General features: G+C 38.9%; 2 protein-coding genes across 7 annotated transcripts in view; one reads left to right on the forward strand and one right to left on the reverse strand.

Annotated features, from left to right (window-relative positions):
* Nucleotides 1–2,599: 2,599 nt before the first annotated feature.
* On the reverse strand, nt 2,600–5,363 carry ATG12 (autophagy related 12). Its single transcript, XM_005528134.3, has 4 exons — nt 5,161–5,363; nt 4,885–5,021; nt 3,375–3,437; nt 2,600–3,028 (listed from the first exon to the last, which is right to left on the reverse strand). The coding sequence occupies exons 1-4, from the start codon at nt 5,330–5,332 to the stop codon at nt 2,969–2,971; spliced, it is 432 nt and encodes a 143-aa protein (XP_005528191.1). The 5' UTR covers nt 5,333–5,363; the 3' UTR covers nt 2,600–2,968.
* Nucleotides 5,364–5,472: 109 nt separating this feature from the next.
* AP3S1 (adaptor related protein complex 3 subunit sigma 1) overlaps nt 5,473–20,832 on the forward strand; it is a 55,905-nt gene continuing 40,545 nt past the window's right edge. The window contains exons 1-4 of one of the 6 annotated variants that reach the window (XM_088054413.1): nt 5,475–5,710; nt 7,744–7,835; nt 10,393–10,504; nt 18,780–18,851. In XM_088054413.1, coding sequence (XP_087910539.1) covers nt 5,642–5,710; nt 7,744–7,835; nt 10,393–10,504; nt 18,780–18,851 — 345 coding nt within the window. In that variant the 5' untranslated portion in view covers nt 5,475–5,641. Of the gene's footprint in view, nt 5,711–6,471; nt 6,552–7,743; nt 7,836–10,392; nt 10,505–18,779; nt 18,852–20,832 lie in introns of those variants that run through there. The other 5 variants (XM_014257088.2, XM_005528135.3, XM_088054412.1 and 2 more) reach the window with 5 other exon arrangements.

Here is a 20,832-nt window from a genome sequence, read left to right on the forward strand (position 1 = left end):
TTATTTTGTACAACTCTCACTGATCTGTACAAGAGTCAGCTCTTACTTTCATACCCTTTTTCTCCAACTCTAGCAACAGAAGTCACTTAAATGACACAGTCACCACTTTTGGTCAATGCACACCAAATGCAGAAAACACAGCTCATGTTATAGTTGGGCATCTGATGTTTCCAATTTACTGGAAATCTTCTCAAAGAGATAAGCATTTCAGGATAATCTCTGATTTTAAAAGCTGTAACTGTCCCTTTTTAAAATAGGAGATTTAACATGTCTTTTGCAAATTCTACAAGCAATGTACTAGGAATCACTTATTTGTTCACCTGACAAATCATCTACTTGACACATTTGCAGTCTAGTTTGTTACTTAAGAATATGAACAAAGAAAATTTTCTGCCACCTAAAGGTCACACTTCAGCTCCAGACAGAAAGAGTCCATGGTCCTTAAAGAGCTACCAGAGGTAAGTACTAACCACCTCCCTGATGGAAGTGGAGTGGTGAAAGGGGAGGAAGTGGCAAAAAGGAGGACTTCTCCCTGTAAAGAAGGTACAGAAGTCCCATAGGGGAATTAGCAGAACTGGAGCTGGCAGTCATTAGAAGTAACAGAATAAAGGCAACCACTTAGGAGCAGTGAGGAAACAGAAAGCAAGGGCTAGATCAGGTAAGTACTTACTGTATACTAATAAACTAGAGACCAGAAAAATTACTTGGGGTTGGAGAAAAATTAAGAGCAGAAAAATGCTGAAGCAAACAATAACAAGTAAGTATTGTTCAGGGAACAAGTGGCATCTTAGATTAATGAATGATTCAAAGCTTCATGATTCGTTTATCCAGGTCCAAAAATGCATGTGGTAAAGAAGGAAATCCAGACCATTACTGTGGTTTTTAGATTATTGGATCATCACATTTTGAGGAAGTGAGGCAAACTATTTTTTAAATTCAACTTCAGAGGATAAAAAATATTTAGATTCAGCATAAATGACATTCTATAATTAGTTGGCAGATAGAACAACCTACAGTTCTTCTTCAAGATCTTAATGTGCTTTTACTTTTTAAAATCAAAACACAACGCCCCCAATACATACACACACACACCCCACAACCTTCTTGCATCACTTCTGAAAAGCACATTTGCAGTTTATCAGTAGTTTCATTTGTTAAGATCAAGTGAGGTGAAAGGCACCAATAGAACATTCTTTTAAGAGAACCAGACTAGTAGCTTATCTTAGGTAAACAACTGTCACACGGGAGAACAAACAACTTATATTTGTAAGGCCAGCATGTGGACATACTACAAAAAAGATTGAAAAAGCCCTCGATAAAACTATGCAAATAACTTTGTCCTTGTGTACCCTCTAGCGGCTGCCCAGGCTGTGCTGGCCCCACAGTAACTAAGCAGGAAATTTCCTCAACCAGACAAAATAAGAGTGCTTCCCTCTGTAACAGGTCTTCTAAATAGATGAAGATTCGTGAGATTAGGGTTCTGAGCAGGCAAAAGTATGAATTATTTGGAGTTTTAAGTTTACAACAAATTCTGCCTTGTTAGTTTAATGAAGTGAACCCAAGTTTTCCACTGATACATCAAGCAGATGATACATCACGCAGCAAGATACATGAAGCTATTTACATAGCAATCATTCAGGGCACGTACCTGCATAACTGTGGTATATGTGCATGCTGCACACAAACTGCAGCAACGTCAGTAAATTAAGCTGGGTATTACTCTTCCAGAAGTCCTCTGAGGTGGGGAAAAAATCCAATACACAGGTTGCAGACACTACCTAAGAGCCATTTCTGTATGGAATGGCAGTTCAATATTATTGAAAAAACCTGCTTTAAACTAGAACTGGCTGTTTTGGCTGTATGTGCTAAACTGGATTATGTCAGAGAGAAAAACTGTCATCCAGCTTAAGAACATTCTGCAAGCACACAACTAATGTTTAATTTGTTTCATCTTAAACAAACATAGAAGACTGTACAACAGACATTTCAAATAACTCCACTAAAAATCTCCATCCCTCACACCCAAACTCCCAATACATAAAAGCAAAGGTCAGCACCCTAGCCAAGGCACCAAGTTCTCTCCATAATGAAAAAAAACTCAACTCAATCCTCACTGCTATGATTTGGCAAAAGAATATAAATTGCATTCTACACAGCTAGTGAAACATGAAAATTAACAACAGTCAGAAAGAGAATATACAGACTTTTTAACACCTCATATATACTTCTTCATGAACTCTAGATGCTACAGCTAGTTGCATCATTCAGTTAAAGATGCAAGTCATTAAATAGCATCAGAAGAAACACCTTAAAAACTGCTAAGTGTTGACCCTTCAAAAAAATCACTACAAAATTTGTGCACGAGGGAAGTATTCTGAGACCTCTCCTGATGCTGTGCCACTATAAACGAGGCACTCACATTGCCAACATAATGAAGGCAAAGGGTAATTAGACTATATACCAATTCCTATATATTACACGAAAAAAAAATCAAAATACTGTCTTGAAATGATATGAGATAATGCACATTCAAGATGAAAATTTCAAAAAGGACAGAACACACAACACCTCAGAAGTAAATGGCATCCCAGGCTACATGTACAACAGACATTACTTTTAATAAAAAGGTTCTCATATCTTCAGTACAGCATATAGTCAGTGCTGTCCAGTCAGTCCTGCAGACAACTGAAACAGTTTCCCTTCAGATACAGCAATTAAGTAGTCAGCAGCAAAAGTGCTGGCTCTACCCTGCATGGCAGATACAGGTGTTTTTTCTGCACCCCAAATGTACATCAGAAAAAAAACCTGATCATACAGCATAGCCAGCTCTTTGTGTATGCTATTCACCTGCATCATATGTTCATAGGCAGCAATGCAAAAATTCCTCTTTCTGTGTGTTTATAGCTTGAGTTTAAGTTAGTTCTCTCTCCATTTTTGAGAACACCTGACCAACTGTGTTGCCAGTCATTCATCCCCAAGCCTGAGTTTTGCAATAATGCAGTACAAGCTTGCCATCACTTCCAAAACACTGCAAGAAAAACAAAAAACAAAAGCTGTTAAAATTATTCATTGGCTAGCATATACATGAAGCAAAACAAAAAGTCTTCCCATCAGATAAATGTGTCATGGAATATTGCCATGAGAAAGCTCCCCATTAAAATGAGAGGTGTGACAATACACTGAAAACAAAGGGATGCATTTCCAGAGGCTGTGTGAACTCTTTGGATCACATTCATACAGATCAGTGAATATCAACTACACTACAGTAAATGCAAACTATTAATGCTAGGGGAAGTAACAGATTTCAAGTGCCTGAGGTGTGCTGGAAAATCCTGCTAAATACATTTGGAAAGGATATTTAAGATGAAAGTTACCTCATAGAGGGTCCCCACTTCTTGGTCTGGAGATGGAGCAAAAGACTGGTTAACATATATGAACTGCAAGAAAATGAGAAAGGAGATGGAGATCTCACATTGATCTCACTGGAAACACAGAAGAAACATTCTGCAGTCAAAAGTTCTATTATAATCTTTAAGCATATAACAGAATACAACCAGCTACTACCACCTCCACTTCAGCATGGAGGGGCAACGTGACCATGAGTCACCTGTCACTCTGTCTGGCCAGCCAGACCAAACCAAAGTAAGCGTGCTGACTTCCTTTTACTGCAAGCTGACCCGTTATTCTCCCATACAGCAGCACAAAGTGAACTCACTGGTTTAGCTCTTGCTCTTATTTCACCCTAACCACTCACACTATTCCAGATTTGCTCAATTATGGCCATCACAGAAATTAGAAACATCTTGTTCTATTTTGAAGCCATCCTCACTTCTTGCTCCAAAAAATGCAATTACACATGTAAGATCTAATCCACAAGGACAAAGAGGTCCTTGGGATCTGCCATGTGAGGCAGCAGTGGGTACTGAGGTACCACATGCTATCTGCAAATAAAAGATATAAAATTCCTAGGTCTTTGTTCTTGAAGTCTAGCCTTAGGCTTCAGCCACACTGGAAGGCTCTGTGCTCCCATTTTTTTTTTGTCCAGAGATAATCATATGATAGTCACTAAATCAAACTGTTGAGAATGTCCTTAGTTAATATTACTTACCAATCTTCTTTGAGATATAAAACCATGGAAAAGCAGACCCTTCATGATTTCCAGGTGAATGAGAAGGCCAGTGCATTTATGCCTATACACTTAAATATGATCCTCCAAACCAAGAACAGAATGGATTCAGCTACAATTTAGTTGACTGCTTTAATGAGTATTGCTTTAACTGTGTATCTTAAAAAAAAATTTTGGACTGTATGGATGTTGAGAGTTCACTGCAGAGCAACAAAATCAGTGCAGTTGTATTTCTAGCTCTTCCAGTGTTATCACGAGGCCGCTTTGGCTAGTCACTTCCGCAGGAAGGAACCCATAAATAACACCAACAATCTGCTCCCCAAGGGCAAACACTTCCCAACTACCCATTTGAAAAGTAAAATCAGTCCTATGACAGTAACTAAATTATTTTAGATGTGAGTTCTAAAGGAAACAGACACTCAGATTCAGAAAGCTGATCCCAAAAATTCTGGTCTGTTTTGCAAATACTGGGGCTCCACATCCAGTTCCTCCAGGTACCTAGTGGCTAGGAATGTTTCCTTTTGGCTGTCCAGGGTGCCCACAGCTCTGTCTGGCAGAGAAATATAGAAAGAAATACAGACCCTGCAAAAATTCCAAAGATCAGTGCCAAGCACACCGCTCTGCTACAGCTCGCTCAATATCACATCCTGAGGTCCACTTGGAATAGTTCTCTCCAAGTGTCATACAGGCAGCTGTAGCTTTGCAGGGTTGACAGCGGGGACCCAGCCCGCAGCCCCCCGCCCGGTGCCCGCCCGTACCAGCTGTTCGGAGGCCATCAGCTTGAGGAACTTCTTGATGAAGTCCACGAGGCCCTGGATGGTCCGGGTCCGCTCCACCGCCCATTTCTTGGTCCTCATGATGGGGGTGTCGCCCACAGCCTTCAGCAGCACGTCAACTGTAGGAAACTGCGCGTCACAGAGGGCCCGCCCCCCGCCGCTCATTGGCCCACACCGTCCGTCCCCGCCGCCCATTGGCCGCCTCGCCTGCCCGTCACCATCCCCGCCCGCCACGGCGGAGGCCTCTCATCCCATTACTTTTCTTTTTAGCGTCTCCCGCGGGCTCCTCGGTGCCTGGCGACCCGGCCGGGGGCGGGCCTGGTTCGGGGGGGCTCGTCGCGGCCCCGCCCTCCGAGGTCTCCTCTCCGCCGTCGCTCCGGCTGGCGCTCTGCACCGCGGCGGGCGGCGGCTGCTCCTCGAGCTCCGCCATAATGCCGGTTCTGCGCGGGCCGCAGGAAGTGACGCCACGCGAGGGGCGGCCTCCCCTCCGCGAAGCGTTTTGTCCCTCGTGGGACACCGCCTTCCCGTCACGTGACGCCCCAGGAGCGTCACGTGCGGCACGAGCCGTCCCGCCGGTCACGTGGTGCGCGCGCTCGGCCGCCACCGGCCCGAGAGTGGGACGGGGGTGGGCAGAGGAAAGGAGGGGGAGAGGAAGAGGAAGGAAAGAGAAGAGGAAAAGGAAGAGGACGGGGACACAGCTCGTCAGGCTGCCGCCTCCACTCCCTGCCGCCGCCCCACCATGATCAAAGCCATCCTTATCTTCAACAATCACGGCAAGCCGCGGCTCTCCAAGTTCTACCAGCGCTATGTACGGACGGGCCGGGGCTCGGCGGGGCGTGCGGGGGCCGTGCGATGGCCGGGCGGCGGGGTTGTACGCGAGGCCCCCCGGCCTGGCCCTGCCGGCTGCGCCGGGGCCAGGGCACCGCCGTGGGGAAAGGGATGGTGCTGAGACCGTGTACGTGAGGCTTCGAAGAAAGCCGATGTTGTTTTCGCTGGGATTTGCTTTTTAGGAGCTCCAAAGGTGAAGGAGGGAGGGAGGGGAACTTGTCCAGCGGCAGGCTTGGCTCTCCCGAGTTGTCGTGTGGACGGGTTGCTCTAAGCTCCGCTGTCCGGCGCGGTGCTGCGTGTCTGTGCTACGGCAGGGCTGGCAGAGTGGGGCAGATGAGTTCTTAAGTAGAACCTTTTATTTTGGAAAGTCTCAGTGTGCTATAAAATTGCAGTTGACATGAAAACGTAGCGAAGTAGAAAAGAGCATTCTTTTACATGGTAGGAGGCAAGCAGCAAAGCAGCTCTGAGAATGCAGCAGAAGCGTTCAGTCTGAATGGAAAGTGCAGTGGAAACTCGTGATTTAGTTCAAGGATAAGAGATTTTAAGATAATGTTTTGAACGTAGTCTATTTCCTAGCAGATCTGCTGGGGTCTGCTTGGGCATTAAAATACGAGGAAACGATTGGTATTTCTTAAAGTTATTTAAGCTAATAACTTTTTTTAGCAGTGCAGTTATTTGGATTTGTATCCCATTTCTTGCAGTTCTGGCTATTACAGGACTCAGAGCACATTGGAAGGGATGTACCTTACTTGCACACCTCAGAGCAGAAATGATGACTCTGACACTTTAGTTTGCACGGCCAGGTTTTGAATTAGATGAGTGTAAGTGATACAGCTCCTTCTTATGTGTGACTGAAAGGGGAAGGAGAGGATCAAATGGCCAGAGGATACCAGATTTTTCTTGTAAAATCATTCTGATGTACTAGTTTCATAACAGGACTTACAACAAATTCTCAATGCTTAATGTAGGGTAACACGTTTATATAAACAGAATGCTTTGAACTTTTGAAAATGTGAATAGCAAATTAAACTAAGAAACTTTCTGCTGCACAGAAACAGGTGCATTTGTATAGACTGTATTTTTATGTATGATATCAATAACACAAATTTGTTTGTAGACCTTTTGAAGCTTATGCATTCTTTAGTGTCAATTGAACCAGTACTGGAGGCAAATCTCTCAGCTTTTTTCTTCAAGGGGATGCATGTCCTGTTTTCTAGAGAGATTAATTTTTTTCAGATCTGTGAAAGAGGTACTTATTTCTTTCATAATACTAATGCTTATAAAATGGGTCTGACTTTTAGCTGATATATATGAGAATGGAAACTGCATAAAATTAAGTTAATAATATTTTGCTGTTAGGTAGAAAATTAATAATTTATGGCAATTAAAATATATGTCATCATTTTGTCTTTCAGAATATAGACGTGTGGCCATAATTTCAAAATTAACTTAAAAATTAAGTTTCTAAAGCGCCAGAAGAATTTATTCTCAGAAGTGGTGTTTCTGATCTGCCAAGAGTTAAGGTTATAGCCTAGGAGAACCTGCTGCTCATGGTGCCCTTGTATTTTAAGCTGGTTTTGGAAGTGTTACATATTGTGGGATTTGTAGCTTCCCTAATACCTTTAAGCTTTGAGGACTTCATTTTACTCATTGTTTATGGGTAAAACTAGTTTCAAAGCATGCCTCTAGCTGTTTAAGCTATATTGGCAATAAAAAAAAAATCAAGCTACTTGAGAACACTTCTGGTTTACTTTAAAAAAACTATTTTTAGGTTAATTTTTTTTACAGAAGTTCCCTTAAAAGATCACTTTTCCACATTTCTCAGTAATACCTTCTTCTGCAACTTGTAAATGATGGCCTTTTGTGTTGAAATGATACAAGTGATAGATGTTAACTGGTAGATTTGAGACTTCAGAAGTAGGTAGTTTGAGAGTGCTGATATGCTTAGAGTTTTACAATCTTGTGTGCTGTGCATTGTCAATGCTTTTTAACAAAGTGTATTTTCTTTCACAGAGTGAAGACACGCAGCAACAAATTATCAGAGAAACTTTCCATTTAGTATCAAAACGTGATGAAAATGTCTGTAATTTTCTAGAAGGAGGACTGTAAGTATCGAGTTTGAAATAAACACCCAATACTGACTTTCAAGTATTAGTACTTCTGATACTACAATTTTTCACAGCTATTATGTAAATGCCATGTCATTTGAGATTTGTTGACACACAAGGAATGATATTCTGCACCAGGTGTACATATTCTTCACTAATGAATCATAGCTTATATGTACCAAAATGTCTTAGGCTATAATTTTTTATTTTTTTTTACATTCTTGTGGCACAAGATATGTGAAATGGCCACAGTGCCGTATCTTGTGCCATGATTGTTTCAGATACAAAGATGGGGAAGGAACAGGCAGATGTTGTTTTGCTATAATCAAGCTAAAGATTTCTGGTCACATTTTAAGAGGCATTGGCATTTTCTGTACCCACTGAATCACAGAATATTCTGAAGGGACCCACAAGGTCTCTGAAGTGAATGGCCCATTCAGGAATCCACAGCCCAGCCTTGGTGTTTTTACCACCATGCTGTGACCAACTGAGAAAAATCTCTAGAAAATCAGTAGAAAAAATCTGTAGAAAAATCTGTAGTAGAAAATTAAATACTTTGGAGCTGTTATTTGGCTTGAATTCCTAAAATTTGAGCAGACAGCCTTTTTATCAGGATTTGCACTTGTTGTATGAACTAGGAAGAAAAAAAATAGGTTTTAAAAGTGCTATTACAGTTTTGACCAAAATATTTTATTAATAAAGGAAAAACAGTGTAGGGGGAAAGTGAGGCTTATGTGTCTCTGTAATACACAAAGTAATATTTTTGATGCACCTTCATTGTTTTTGAAAATCATATTGCTTTAGCTGAAGAAGTTCTGAAATGGAGATGTGTTTGAAGAATTTATTAGCCATCAAGTTAAAAAGCCACTTTCTAGAAGAAGGGGTCGGAAATGATGGAATAAGCTCATGATCTCCAGTCTATGACATAAAGATTGTTACAGTCTGTTAAATATTATATTTATGGGAATTTCTGGTTAGTGAAAGTTGGTCTGCTAAAAGCTAGATTTTCTGTGTGCAGAGTCAATTAAATGCTTAGCTGTACCATATCAGCTAGGATGTCTTATTTCCTCATCAAAATGATTCTGGATTCCTTTTATTACTGTTTTTTAAATTTAAATTATTCTTTTCTGACTCCTGAACTGGTGATTCTATCATTAGGTTCTTGGAGATGATCTCAGGTTGGGAACATTCTAGCTTCAATTCTGTAAGTGAAAGGCAGAAGACATTTGGAGCTTTTTAAAAAATCACAGCTGCTTAACAAGAATAAACTGAGACAGAGAACACAATCCTACTACTCAGTGGAATTTTTTTCAGTATTTTTTTTTTCAGGACAGGGTTCCCTTTATAGTTTGCGTTTTATCCAAAGGCCTCAACAGTTTATGTGTAGAACTATGTGTACTTCAAGTATGAAGTATTTGAAAGAATTGGATAAATAGATCACAAAAGAAGAAACCTTAATTGCTATGTCTTTCCACTGTCCTATTTGCTTGTTACAGTGTTTTCTGATAAATGCAATTCCTACTCTTCAGAAACAAAGGGCTCTTCCCTACCCCCATTCCTGCTCTCTGCCAAGCATTAATGCAGAGCACAATGCTTAAGCAGAAATGACCTTAAAAGATTTTTATTTTTTTTATTTACTTATTTTTTTTAATTGTGTATTCCTACCCTGTGATAAATACAGAAACTAAAGGGATGAGTTATAGTGCACCAAATTCAGTTCTGGTCCAGAATTAAGGGAAAATTGCTATAGTCTTGTCCATGTAGGTTCAACCTAAAAAATACTTTTATTTCTGTAGGAACAGGTGTTTTATAACTCAAAGCAGATGTCAGTGATCTGATGTAGATCTCCTGTGCTTTATGTGCCGTTTTTTGGAAGGCCATAGCAGAAGAGTGGAAGAACCTACCTCTTTAGACTCTTCTCATTCAGTGCCATGATGATTAGTGAGTCCATAAAGATATAATTGCTTCTGTGACTGTAACATTGCATCATTAACTATTGCTTGAAGTATGGTCCTATTTCTCAAGATATCATGAGTGTTAGCATGATTGTTACATGTTCTTGGTTATTAAATGGATCATAAACCTAATTTAAGGCTTTTTATGTAATCCAAATGCCATTCTTCGTTACAGTTTTTTTTCCTCCTGATGCTCCTCTGAGAAGGTGAGGGAAGGATTCATAGGTATACACCGTTAATCCGTAAAGCAGATTAATCCCTGTGCAGTGCCTTCCTGCTAGTGTGGAATGGAAGTACATTTAATATCTGCTTTTTTGTGATCTGTTTGAATAGATTTTAATAAAAAGCTGTGCAGGTTGATGTCATTTTTACCCATATGGATAACAATAACTTGTGCTTGTGTGGTAAATGTAAATTGGTCTGTCTTGTTACTTAATTTTCCATTGGAATTATATCACAAAATAGAAGTTGCAATATAGTTGGATTTGGGAGAACTCCAGCTGTTAATAATAAGCCTCCTATTAACTGGAATAACTGAGGATTTGCTAAGCTTATCCTGAGATGCTACCTAAGTTTTCCATGTTTTATTTCCTCTTTAGATTAATAGGTGGATCCGATAACAAACTAATTTACCGACACTATGCCACCTTGTATTTTGTCTTCTGTGTGGATTCCTCAGAAAGTGAGCTTGGTATTTTAGACCTCATACAAGTAAGTTATTTTTGCTGCTTTGTGTTTTTTTTTGGTTTTGTTTTTGTTTTTTTATTTATTTTTATTCTAAAGAACTGTAATTCAACTTTGAAGTATCTTAGAAATTAAATATTTTGCTTGCATTTTTTTGGAAGTATTTGGAAGGTTGATTTTATACTGTGAACATACTGAGAAATGCTGAGTATTATTTTCAGATTGTTTGTAGTTTTCTGGGCTGTCTTTGAAATAGTAATTTATCAAGTTGACAGGAAAGTGAGGAAACTATTTGGAGCCTCCTGAACAAAAACTATTTTTTGTTTTAGCTTTTCGAGACCTCTTTTGGCTGCAGGTAATAATGGCACAGTTAAAACATTGGCTGTACAAATGTAGATTATGAGAACTTCGACAGGCAATGCTCTGTATGTGTATATATATATATATTTTTATGTATATTAATATATACCCAGACTCACACACGCATGCATGTGTGTATACATATATTCACTATAAATGTATAATACATAAATATGTCCAAAACATCTTTGGATTAAATTTTCCTTGTGGGTTATGATCTTTTGACAGGTATGCCTTAGAAAAGAAGGGCAAATGCTCCCCTAGGTATGTGTTCTGCACCAGGGAAATTGGGATGAGTAGAGTGGGGATTGGTCAGGAGGGAGAAGATCCTTAAGCCTAGGTACTTTATCTCAGTAAGAAAGGCTCAACAGCACAAATGGTTTGATAACTGCTTAATAGAGCAGAGTAAGAAGATGAATGTAGATGGTAAATCTTAAACCCCTTCAGGTGCTGGCCACTTTTATGTAACACCCAATGGAGACCAGGTGGATTTTCCCACAGTGTGCAGGGCAGAGCAGATCCTATGGAGAGAAGCTCTTCTTTTTTTGATTCTTTGAGCTATTATATAATTCCCTCACAGGAAAACAACTTCTGCTAAAGAATATTTTCAGAACTTCCTGCTGCAATTTGAGGTCATGGCTAGGCCGTGCAGGTGGCATGTTCACTGGTACCATGTAGGAGCTGCTTGCTGGCTCCTGTGTTGCAGTGAACTGGCTGAGTTTATCCCTTAGCCGAGGAATTTCTGCAGCACAGCACAGACCTCTGTGTCTATTTAGGTTGTGTTATGTGGATGACTAACCCCTAAACATGCAACCGTCTCTTAGTCAGAATCAGTACAATCCATTCCTACAGTTCATTTTTGCCAAGGATATCATAGGTTATAGATTATCTTAAGAAGATCCAGGCTGCTCAGCCCAGCAGAGCAGACAGGGCCTGTTCAAGATCACTGACTCCTCAAATATAATGTCTTCTGCAAGGCTTCCAGGTATGATTTCCTTCCAACACAGAGACCCATCAGGACCATTGAATTCAGCTCCTGACCTTGCCCAGGACACCCCAAGAATCACGCCATGTACCTTAAAGCATTTTTCAAATGCTTCTTAAACTCAGACAGGCTTGGTGCTGTGACCAGTATTTAAACTGCTAAATATGTCCTTGTCAACCTAGTAACAAATATCTTGTCTGGCAAGATGAACACTCCTAGGTCAAGAGGCCTCTGACTAAATCAGTGATTTTTTTCAACTTAAAACTTGCAAATAAGCAATTTCACTGATGATCATTATTTTCAAACAGAAAATAGTTTCACACCGTGAAGTGATTTATGTCATTCTGTAAAATGGATCTCATATATGTATATTTATACATACTTATAAAACAGTAAGTATGACTTACTGTCAGGCCTTTCAAAAGCTTGCACATCAAGAGAATTGATTTGTTGCATAATGAAATCTGTCCTGAGACATGGGACTGTATCAGTTATTTCACTGTAGAAGCACTGTGAGTCTCTAAAGCCCTACAATTCCCTGCAGACCTTTCATGAAGCTGCATAGCTTCCCACAGACACCTCCTGCTGTTCAGAACAGTTGTTCCAGTGCTGCTCTTCTGGACAGTAGATCCAGAAGAGTGCCTGTGTGTGTAGCAGGGAAGGAAACTCTGTTCTGGATTCTTACATCATCTTTGGTCATGGAACATTCTGCAATATCTGAACAGTGCAGCATTAACAAGGTACACAGTAGCTGTACTTGTTCATAGCAGTTTGTTGTACAGGGTTGCTTAGTTGCCTGTTGCATAGTGTGTCTACTTACTTGGAAGTGCCAAAATATTTATGAACAGAGGAAAGAAGTATATTCACATAGACAGTGCAACCTAAATAGTAATTTCAGGTGTTGAAGCACATTTCTTGAGCTTACTACTACTCATAATTATACAGCCCCCAAAAGTTTTTGAAGTAGAGAATTTAAGCGTTTCTCTAAAATGTTTTGCTTCTTGTACCAAAAATATTTCAATAGATTTTAATCTCCTAGTCTTTGTATTTCACATTTTTTCCGAAAATGCCCTTACATTTAATTACATGTCAACATAACTGTTTAGAGGAAACTGAAATAATAAAAATGCTATTTCCATCTGTAGAAATACTTTGGTTTTCTGACCTGTCTGATTTTGTTTATAAATCATACATTCTCACCACAGTACCTACAGCTGTTGAGGAGTCCAATTTTTCTTAATCATTGCAGTTCAACCATTTGATTATAATATAGAGTATTAGAGATTAATATTCAATATTCAATATTAATTAATATTTAATATTAAATATTTAAAGTATAGATATTAATTAAATATTTTAAATTTCTAGACAGGCTTAGAAGAAGGATCTGTTTAATCTTCTTAGCAGTAGCAGTCAGAATTAAATGGATCTTTTACTGAAAGAGGGCTCTCAGAAAGTTTATTACTTGTCAGTCCCACATGCAGTGTAGACTAACGATATATTCACATGCATATTTAATTGAGAAAATAAGCTTTATTTTTTCCTGAAAAGTGGTGAACCATTTTTGTACATCTTTTTTTATTGTAGTTCAGAGATAATACAGGTAGGAGTAAGACATCTGGACTTTGTTAGGAGTCATACATACAATGAATTGTCTAAGCAAGTGGATATGTAAGGGACCAGTTTATGATGGAAAGTAAACTGGTGAAATTAACCTAGAACTCAGTATAGCAACTTGGAGATTTTTGTCGTGCAAACTGAATAAATATGTAGGAGATTAGATTATATATGGCATTCTGCAGTTCTTTCCAGCAGAAAGTTTTTGTTGTGATCCTTAGGATACTTTCATGAATGCTACTTATCTCCCCATGAGATCCAGAGCTGTTTCACAGGTTAGTCTTGACTCAGGCTTAATGAATATGCTATATGTATTACAAATCCTAGACCCTGCCTGGGGTTTGACACCATCTTCAGCTTGGGTTTCTTTGTTTGAACACCTAAGACAAATTCAGATTATTAATTTTTGACCATTTTCTTCCCTTTTTTTTCTAAATGTAAACACCAGTTTCTTTTTATTATATTTGCTTACTTGGATTAGGAGATTGATCAGCATCTGCAGTGCTTAGGTTTTACAGTCTTCTGGATACAAAAAATTCTTGTCATGCTGTTTTAGCATCTTCGTGTTAGCCTGTGAAGCATAAGGTGGAAGGTTTTAGTGGATGGAAGGAAAATACGTGGGAAAACGCAACTAGCTGCAGACTGCCATAAAGAAGAAATGTGTGTTTTCAGTGGTACTTTAACTATCCTATGGACCTAAGAGCCCTGTGTCAGCTCTAAGAATTTGTGAGTGTCTTGGCCCGTTGCTGTACTTCAAAAACATGAGTCAGCAAGCAGTGAAGTTTGTGAGGTCAGTCTTCTATGGGAAATTCAATAGAGCCTTTCAGTGTAATGGTGTTCAGTGAGATGCACGTGGGAAGCAGTGCAGCTTATGTAACACGTTCTCCTCAGTTCTTAACAATAAAGTATCCTGACCAGAGATGCTTTTGTGCTGATGAAATGGAAAACAGAGAGGCATGTGACGGGGATAAGAGCTCTTCATGGGCAGATTGAATTACTTCTGTCCTCAGTTTTACCATTGCTGTTTGGTAAGCTAAGGAAGAAGGGGATAATCTTGGTATAAATTACTCTTGTTTTTAGTTCATCTTTTGTACTTGCTTTTGTTAGTATTTGACATTATCCATGCTCAGATACATTTAATTGGTTAGATGTTCTGAGTTTTCTGCTGCCCTTGTTATCTTCCTCCAAATGTATGATATATTCCTTTTTTGTTTTATTTGTTTGTTTTAAAAATAAGCCCTTCATTGTAATGGTTGTATGTTTTGACATATGGCTGAGTAGAAGGGGCTCCTGGCTTGCAAATATTCAATAAAAATTTAGTATTTTGTTTCATATAATTTATGCTACCAGTGTGCATCTGTCTTTATTAAAGCATATTTCTTACAAAAGAAAGGATAGGGGTTTTCCTTTTTTTTTCTTTTCACATTTTCTGTTTATATACATGGAGTTGTGCATGTTTTTTTCTTTTTACTGTAAAAGATAGTAATTTCAAAAATGAAGCACAAGGGGGAGCTAGTAATTAATTGTGCATGCACCCTTATTTTCCTGCTATTTCACTAATTTATTTATGTTTACTCTTCCAGTAACATCGCAAAATGCATCTGAACTGATGTATGTGAAGGGTGTGTGTGTCCCAAAACAATTGATGTGTTTTCTCTTCTGGTTATTGATCTACAGGTCTGCAGCATCTGAACTGCTTGCCACAGTGGGCAGTTCATGATTAAATTAAAATTCTGATGGAAGTGACTCTGATTTTATTTACCATTTTAGTTATTGAAGGCATCTTAAAAGAGGTCAAGAAATGTTAGTGTAAAAAATCTAGTTTACCTTTCAGACCAGTGTTTTAAATGACCATTTATAATAGATGTAGACCTTGTCATTTCTGGCATTATTGTAAGTGAGCTCACCATCATGAATGGAAGATGTGGGAAATTTCCGAAGTTTCTATGGGAGATCTGTAGTCAGTTAAAAATCTCTGTGAAGGAATAGTCAAGGCCAGCTGATTTCCCTTAGATTAAAAAATGTTTATTGCACATTACTGGTCATGCATTGTAAGCAGATTTGTGAGTTTATTTAGTGTAAGGGGGGTTGCTGTGTGGTAGAGAGAAGTTTAAAAGTAACCACTCCAGCAGTGAATCAAATGTTGCTATAGAATCTACCTGGAAGAATGTCACAAAAATTAAACTTTTGCGTTGTTGTTGTGTGAGCATGTGTGCTGCTGCTCAATATATGCATCTGGGGGGATGTTTTTAGGATTCTTGAGTTGCCTTTGTTTTTAATGGGTTCCTTTGTTTTCCAAGGAACTAGACAGATGTCGGAGTGTGTGAATCATGTGTGAAGTTGGTGACTTATATGAGGAATAGTGTCAAACTCTTCGCTCTTGTAACTAAAACCATTAGACAAAGGTTGCATTTACACTGTTTCCAATCTTCTTCTTGCAGCTAATATCAAACAGCACTGTCCTTGTAACTGCATTCTCCTAAGGTGCAAGGAAAGTAAGAGAATATCTTTGGTGATTTGTTTTGCTGCACATGGCTGCAAATGTGTAGTTTTTTCTGCTTAACATACAAGTTTTTTTGTTTGCTCACATCTCTTCTTTATAGAAAACTGTTATTATCATAATGAATTAACAACTGGTTGAAGAAAAGATCCCTGCTTTGCTTAGCTTCAGTATAATTTAACAGGAGAATATTCATTTTCTTAGTTAACTTGTCACCAAACCTTATTGTCTTGAGTCTGCCTCTGAATAAGCTCTATGTTCCTAGTTTAAGTGACAGATTTGTATTTTGTTATTAAAGAATAGTGCTTATTCTAAATTCATGGATCATCAGTTAATTTGTAGTTTGACTTCAACATTTTAAAGACTTCAGTAATAGTAGTAATAGTGAAGGCAAGATGTGGTTGCCCTCTCTTTTACAGTGTGAGCAGGATCTGAAGGCCAGCGATTAAGATGTAAAAGTAATCTTTGTTGGTAATGGCTACTGTTGGAGATGGCTAATGTCATGCGTATCTGTTTCACTGGGTCTGTAGATATAAATAAATGTCTGTAGAAGCAGGACTTTAATCCACAAAGAGTGGAGGTGACTGGGGTTACATGCAGGTGGCATCTGGTCAGCAGTGGCGTTCCTCAGGGCTCAGTATTGGGGCCAGGTCTCTTTAATATCTTTATCAGTGATCTAGACGAGGGGTTCAAGTGTTCCTTCATCCAGTTTGCAGATGAGTTTGTGCTGGTTAGAAGTGTTGATCTGCTGGAGGGAATCAGACAGGCTGGAGTGATGGGCCAAGGTCAAATTGTATGACGTTCGACAGAGACAAATGCCCTTGGGTCACAAAAATCCCTCAGTGCTACAGGCTGGGGCAGAGTGGCTGGAAAGCTGCCCAGTGGAAAAGGACCTGGTGGTGCTGGTTGACAGTGTCTGAACATGAGCCAGCTATCCTCAGGCAGCCAGGAAGGCCAATGGCATCTTGGCTTAGATCAGCAATAGTGAGGCCGGTGACTGTCCCTCTGTACTGGGCACTGGTGAGGCCATGCCTCAAATACTGTGTCCAAGTTTGGGCTCCTCAGTACTAGAAAGACATTGAGGGGCTGGAGCAAGCCCAGAGAAAGCCAGTGGAGCCAGTGAAGGGGCACAAGTCTTACAAGGAGTGGCTGGGAGAGCTGCGTATGTTAACCTGGAGAAAAGGACTGCGGGTTCCTAATCTTTCTCTACAGCTATGTGAAAGGGGCTTATAGAAATGCTTCAATCTCTTCTCCCAAGAAAGAAGAAATAGGACAAGAGGAAAGAGCCTTAATTTGTGCTAAGGGAGGTTTAGACTGGCTGTTAGAAAAAGTTTCACTGAAAGGGTTGTCAGACATTGGAATGGGCTGCCCATGTAAGTGGTGGAGTCACCATGCCTAGGGTTTTAAAAACATCTAGATGTGGCACTCAGGGACATAGGTTAGAGCTGGATTTGGCAGTGCTAGCTTACCTGTTCGACTCATCCATCTTTAGGTTTCCAACCTAAACAATTCTGTGATCTGTGTCAGGACATGGTTTCTCATTCCTATTTTTCTGGGCCTAGGCAGTTTGAAATCTGGTGCCTCTCAAATACTAAGATGGGGTTCATAAATCATGTGGAACAGAGAATCAAAATGAGTTTTTTGTCTCCCATATTGCTTCTTTAGGATGTTTGAGTTTAGAATTGAATAAAAAATTGCATACAGTGATATCTTAATAAATAATATTTAATAGATATTGTGACAAAATGGCCTTGAAACATATAAACCTGATTAAAATTTCCAAGAAGCTGCAATTTATTTTCTTGCCATTAATAAAAGATCAATAAATTTTTACATAAATTCTTTTTAACTTTGAAGACCCTAAGCTCAATCTTACATTTAACTTAGAGAGGTCTTGACATAACCTGTGTCCATAGGAGTTATCCATTGGACAGAAGGAACTGTGCATACAGCTGTCTAAGATTGGAGTCTTTGACAGCACTCACCACAAGCACATGGTGATTGGCATTCAGGAACTTCAGGACTGCAAGTACAATCATCATTTCATAATCTGGACTAATTCTGGATTGGGTGCTCTTGGTGTACCAAACTACAAGTATAAATGCCAAAGAATCTGTTTCAGAAACACCTAGAGCAAGGTGATGTACAGGCTGTGTCTGGCAGGGAGCATCAGTGGCTGGAGGTCAGCACTGCTTGGATTTTTCTACTGTATGCTTTTATATTCTGGATTCATAAAGGACTTCTTTGCCTGTTTATAAAGAGCTAGGCTTTTCTAACTTTGTATGGTGATATGCCTGACAGGATCAGGAGGTGTAACATTTAAGACAGATGCCCTTTTCATCCTCTATTCAGTGTGTCTAAGTCAGGTGAAAGCTGCTGTACTGCTGCTGGAAGGATGCTTCTGACAGCAGAGTTAGCAGTCTGGATAACTAGGAGATGTCTACAATGTAGTAATTATTAAAAATAGTGATGGGAAAAACTGAATTTTTTTTTTATTCATGATTGAGTTCTAATGAAATGGGAAAGAGTACTTTGAATTACAACTGAGAAAATTATAGTATAGGTTATGTTACTGGTTTTTCAAGATGTATCTGTTTTTTAAAACAGTGTGCCTTTAAGCAGTTTTAACCTAAATTGGCTTGTGCATACAGTTTTGCCCTCTACATAGATAACATATTTTGACATAATGTTAACCTCATAATTTCTGTAGATGCCTTTAATGCCTTAAGATCTGACCAGTGTTTAATTTCTGTATTTGTTTTTCTCAAGGCTCACACCTAATGGAACTGTAGAGTTTTTGTTAAAGATTGACCTTTGGTGCTTTTTTTCCCTTTTTGCAGGTATTTGTGGAAACACTTGACAAATGTTTTGAAAATGTCTGTGAGCTGGATTTAATCTTCCATGTAGACAAGGTACTGTGATGACATCCTTCATGGATGTGATGACGTCCATATTTTTGTGAATGTTTGGTTCAGCTGATACTTGGTATTAAGCTCTGTCTTACTTTCCAGAGAAGGGTAACAAAGTGATAAAGGGTCTAGAGAGTAAGTCTTGTGAGGTGTGGCTGAGAGAGCTGGGGAGTGTTCAGGCTGGAGAGAGGAGGCTCAGTGGGAGCAGCACTGTCCTCTGCAACCACTTGAAAGGACATTGTAACAGGATGGCGGTTGGTCGCTTCTCCCAAATAAACAGTCAGTCAAGAGGAAACGGCCTCAAGCTGGATACCAGGAAGAATTTCTTCCTTGAAAGAGTTGTCAGGCATTGAAACGGGCTGCCTGGGGAGTGGTGGAGGCATCATAACCAGAAGTGTTCAAGTAACAACTGGAGGCTTAGTGATGTCACTTAATTGACATGATGGTGTTTGGTCAAAGGTTGGACTTGAGGATCTTGGAGGTGTTTTCCAACCTTACTGATTCCATGATTCTGTTATATCCGTGATATCAGTGAAATCTAGATTGTTTCTCCTAAAATATTTCTTCTTTTACTTGAAAGCTGTTAGGGAGCATGCCTTTCTGAGGAACAATGAAATAGTACAGGAGATTTCCATAGTAATACTGTACATAAAATTGTAAAACCTAAGACATCTAAATATTCTTAGAGTAGGAACTGCTTCAAGAAATAATGTGTTCAATTTTGTTCATGGTTAGGTTTATATAACTCAGAACTGAAGCTGTTAATTGTTTTCCAGTTAGGATTGGAAGTTGCCTTTCATATGCTATAATCATGTAATTTAAATGCTGTGTAGATCTTTATATTTAAAATCTCAAATAGGCTTTGTCTTTTTTCAAGCATTTAGAAATAATCTTGTTTGAATATTCCCATCTATAAGAAACAAGTGTTTTACTTATTAATCTAGTTTAGATAAACATCACCTTTAATTTAAAAGGACTTTGATGTTTTTTGATGCGATACATAAAATGCTGGGAATTTAACATACAGAATTTATTCCTTCAGTTGCATTTTGTGCCTACTATTGCTTTCTGCGCAGTCACCTTTCCCCATCTATGAACATCTTGCTGCATCAGCAGCAAAAGATGCCAAAGAAAAGTAAGATAGAAAAAGTCGACTGAAAATAATACCAAGACAGGTATCTGAAAGAACTATTTCAGATTGACTCAGTTTGTTTCAAAATCAGAAAGTTCTTTTGGAAGAAACACTTGCACCTTGACCAGAGAGTGAGATGCAGATTACCTAGAGTGAGTGTATAACCAGTACTTGGGTCGTGAAAAGTCATTAGGTTTTCTAGTAATTTCCATGAGTGAAACATGTAGGATGTTTCCAAATCAGCAGATTAAAGTACAGAAGAGTTTATGAATAGTTTATACATTGGCTTCTGAGCTTAAAGAACGAAAGTACTGCAGTCGTTTTGTGCGAAGGAGCTTGATCTTTAGCTGAAGAATGCTTTGGCTGATACGTACTCCAAGCTGTTGCTCTGTAGCATGTTTCATTAAAGAGTATTGCTTAACATAACTTGACAGACAAAATATTTCTAATAATATGTGGAGAACTTAAGTGCTTCAAAATGTTGAATTTCTCAAAGACTATTTTACTTTAATTGGATACGAGATTATATTCCTCCTTTAAAATTACATATCAAATGGACATTAGAAGTTAACTGTTTCATTTGTTCTACTAAAAATCTAAAAATCTGCTGAGAATCCCATTAAATTATTAAATGACTAGAATATTTAAACTCTGAGGAGAATGGGAACTGTAAATACTAATTAGATAGTTTAGTAAAAATCCATTTTCACAACAGAAGTCAGTGAAACCTTGAGTTAAAAAACTTGGAATGTGACATTAACCAGTACAGTGATTTTTAACTTGAGTGTAAATGAACAAAATAATTCAATATAAAGACATGAACTTCTGTAGTAATGCAAGGCTGCCACCAGC

The sequence above is a fragment of the Pseudopodoces humilis genome, chromosome 4 (genome assembly GCF_049639895.1).
Source record: "Pseudopodoces humilis isolate 2021_Gansu_Grassland_sample_001 chromosome 4, ASM4963989v1, whole genome shotgun sequence".
Classification (NCBI taxonomy): Eukaryota; Metazoa; Chordata; class Aves; order Passeriformes; family Paridae; genus Pseudopodoces; species Pseudopodoces humilis.